General features: G+C 37.1%; 1 protein-coding gene across 14 annotated transcripts in view; it reads left to right on the top strand.

Moving 5' to 3' along the window:
- Prrc2c (proline rich coiled-coil 2C) overlaps positions 1–2,856 on the top strand; it is a 75,238-nt gene that overhangs the window by 23,993 nt on the left and 48,389 nt on the right. For all 14 annotated transcript variants that reach the window (XM_008848513.2, XM_008848508.2, XM_008848511.2 and 11 more), the window contains exons 5-6: positions 15–140; positions 1,817–2,037. In XM_008848513.2, the coding sequence (XP_008846735.1) occupies positions 15–140; positions 1,817–2,037 (347 nt within the window). The remainder of the gene's footprint in view (positions 1–14; positions 141–1,816; positions 2,038–2,856) is intronic.

Raw genomic sequence — 2,856 nt, 5'->3', positions numbered from 1 at the left:
TGAAAAATTTTTAGGAATCCAAGTGAATAGTCAATTTCAGCAGGAATTTCCCAGTCTGCAGGCAGCTGGAGATCAAGAAAAAAAAGAAAAGGAAACGAATGATGAAAACTATGGACCTGGACCCAGTTTACGCCCACCAAGTAAGAATGCTTTCTACTGGCACAGAATAAGATCACATTGTTTTAACTTGCGTTGTCACCTCCTGCATGCTCATATATATGCCTTGCCTACTTTCCAGAGACCAGTGCTATTGTCACTTAAACATGATTTTTATACCAACAGTATCACTCTAGCTTGAGAACTTGTTGGAAATGTATAATCTTGGTCTTCATATCTAACTTACTAAGTCAAAATTTGCAATTTTCCAAGATGTCCAGGTATCTCTCTGTACAATAATATTTGGTACTTTTTTCCCTTTTCTTTCCCTTCCTTGTCTTTGTTCTGTCCATTCCCTCTTCCTGCTTTCTTTGTGTGTGTGGTGGCGGGGGAGGTCTCTTTGTTTTTAAGACAATCTCACGATATAGTCCAGACTGGCCTAGAGGTCATTGTTGGCCTGGATCAGCCGTCTTGAGGGCTGGGAGTATAGGTGCACGTACTACCTGTGCATTTGATCTTTTTTACAGTAATGAAAATTTTGCCAGATTTCCCAAGTATACAACTGTAAGATCTGTCCATAGGACATAAATTATTTTGGATAGTGAAGGATACTTTATGTTATAAAGGGAAAACTAAAAATATAAAATGTTTGAAAGACTTGTAAATGTCTTAGCTAGCTTTATATTCTCATTACTAAACATCTCAAAAGACCCTTTACCCATGAGTTTCCTCTAACAGAAATTTTACAGGCCCATATTTTTTTAATGCTGTTATATTTCACATTTCTTTTGGTCCATTTCTTGTCAACCCCAAATATATCATCTATTTTTATTTTTTAATCTTCATAATGTAAACAGTGAATTTGTATTGGCTCCACTGCTGTATTCGGTTGAATTTTGATCTGTAAGTTATCTGTTGCTACCCAATAACTTTGACATTGTGAATTAATAAACTGAACCCAACATATTGACCTCTCCCCATGTCTAAAGGACAGGAATCTAAGCAGCCTAGCTAGAGATTATGGCTAAGGGATTTTCTTACAAGTTTGCAATGAAACTGTCAGTTGAGGCTATTTTTACTAGGGCTATAATTCTTAGGTCACTTAACTAGTTTTGGGCTCCTAACGCCCCTTCTGCTGGGACAGCTCATAACATGCCTTCCCCCAAACAAGTGAGGAAAATAACAGACAAAAACTGGGCCCCTTTCTTGGGTAGAGGATAGTTCTCTCTTTGAGGTTTCTTTGAAAACCTACTCAGTACTTTAACTTGGGTAATGATTTTAACCAGACAGTGTCACTGAATCTGCTCATCTGGGTACGTATTAGCTAGCAATAGTTGACTGAAAGCTAATGAATGAGAACGTCTACTGGTTGTAGAATTCCCACCTTCCTTCAGGAGCTGTCAGATATCTGAAAATATGACCATCTGACACATGAACCAAGCAAAAACTGATTTCTAACCTCTACATAAATATTGAGCATCATAGATGTTCTAATATTCCTCCCTTGTTTGCTTTTAATGGCATCCTGAGATAAAACTTTTCTGCTTTGGAAGTCACCATTCTTGACTACCTAAACACATTGAGCATTAATACGCCCACATATGAGACAACTTGTGTTTTTCCTGTGCTTCCATGATTACACTTTCTTGAAATGTGCCTAGGTTGGTGCCACTGTTGTGTTACTAGATATTTTCTTACTCCTTTTTTCTTTCCATACCAGATGTTGCTTGCTGGAGAGATGGTGGTAAGTCTGCTGGCTCACCTTCATCTGATCAGGATGAGAAGCAGCTTGGCCAGGATGAAAGTACAGCTATAACATCAGAACAAAATGACATCCTTAAAGTGGTGGAAAAGAGGATAGCTTGTGGTCCTCCACAGACCAAACTGAACGGACAGCAGCCTGCCCTTGCTTCTCAGTATAGAGCTATGATGCCTCCATATGTGAGTAATAAGCAAGTGGTGAAATTTTTATTTGTTCTTTCTGGCATTTGATTGGTTTTTGGTTTCCCTGCAGCCCCAGCTGACCCTTGAACTCAGAGATTCACCTGCCTCTACCTCTCCAGAGTGCTGAGGTTTTTAAAAACCTTAGCTCTGCAGTCAAAAGGTTTTTTATTCTGAGATTCAAGGACACAATTGGAATGGGGAAAGTTTTAAGTCTTTATTCTCATTAATATTTTTACTTCATGTTGTATTCAACATTAACGTTTATTTTCAAGGGTAAACCATATATTATTTAATTTACATAAGCACAAAAATTACCATGTCACAAGTTTTATTGTAGTAGAATTTTAGTAGAATAATTCTTTGTATTACTGTGTATTTTAGATTATGGATTTAAAACATTTTTCTAAGAAGAGGTTCATAAGAGGATTTACTAAATTACCTAGTTCTTGAACAAAATAGTTGGGAAAAACTGCCTAAATTCTAATTGATTATTTAAATCTAAAGTTTTAAATCTGTAGTGTGCTCTTTTTTGAGACAGCATCTATCAGTGTAATCCAGGCTGCCTTCAAACTCACTTCTATCTCAGGCTACTAAGTAGTATTAAGATTACAGTCATGCACCATTATACTTACCTAAATTTCTTTCTTTCTGTCTTTCTTCTTTTTTTAAATTTAGGATAGGTTTTGGTTTTGGTTTTTTGAGACAAGGCCTCATTTTTTGTAGCCTTGGGTGTTTTGGAGCTCACAGAGATCCACCTGCCTCTGCTTCCTGAATGTTGGGACCAAAAGCATGTACTATCACACCCAGCAGCTAAAT

The sequence above is a fragment of the Nannospalax galili genome, unplaced genomic scaffold, assembly GCF_000622305.1.
Source record: "Nannospalax galili isolate Female #2095 unplaced genomic scaffold, S.galili_v1.0 scaffold624, whole genome shotgun sequence".
Lineage (NCBI taxonomy): Eukaryota > Metazoa > Chordata > Mammalia > Rodentia > Spalacidae > Nannospalax > Nannospalax galili.
This window is presented reverse-complemented; position numbering and strand designations above follow the sequence as displayed.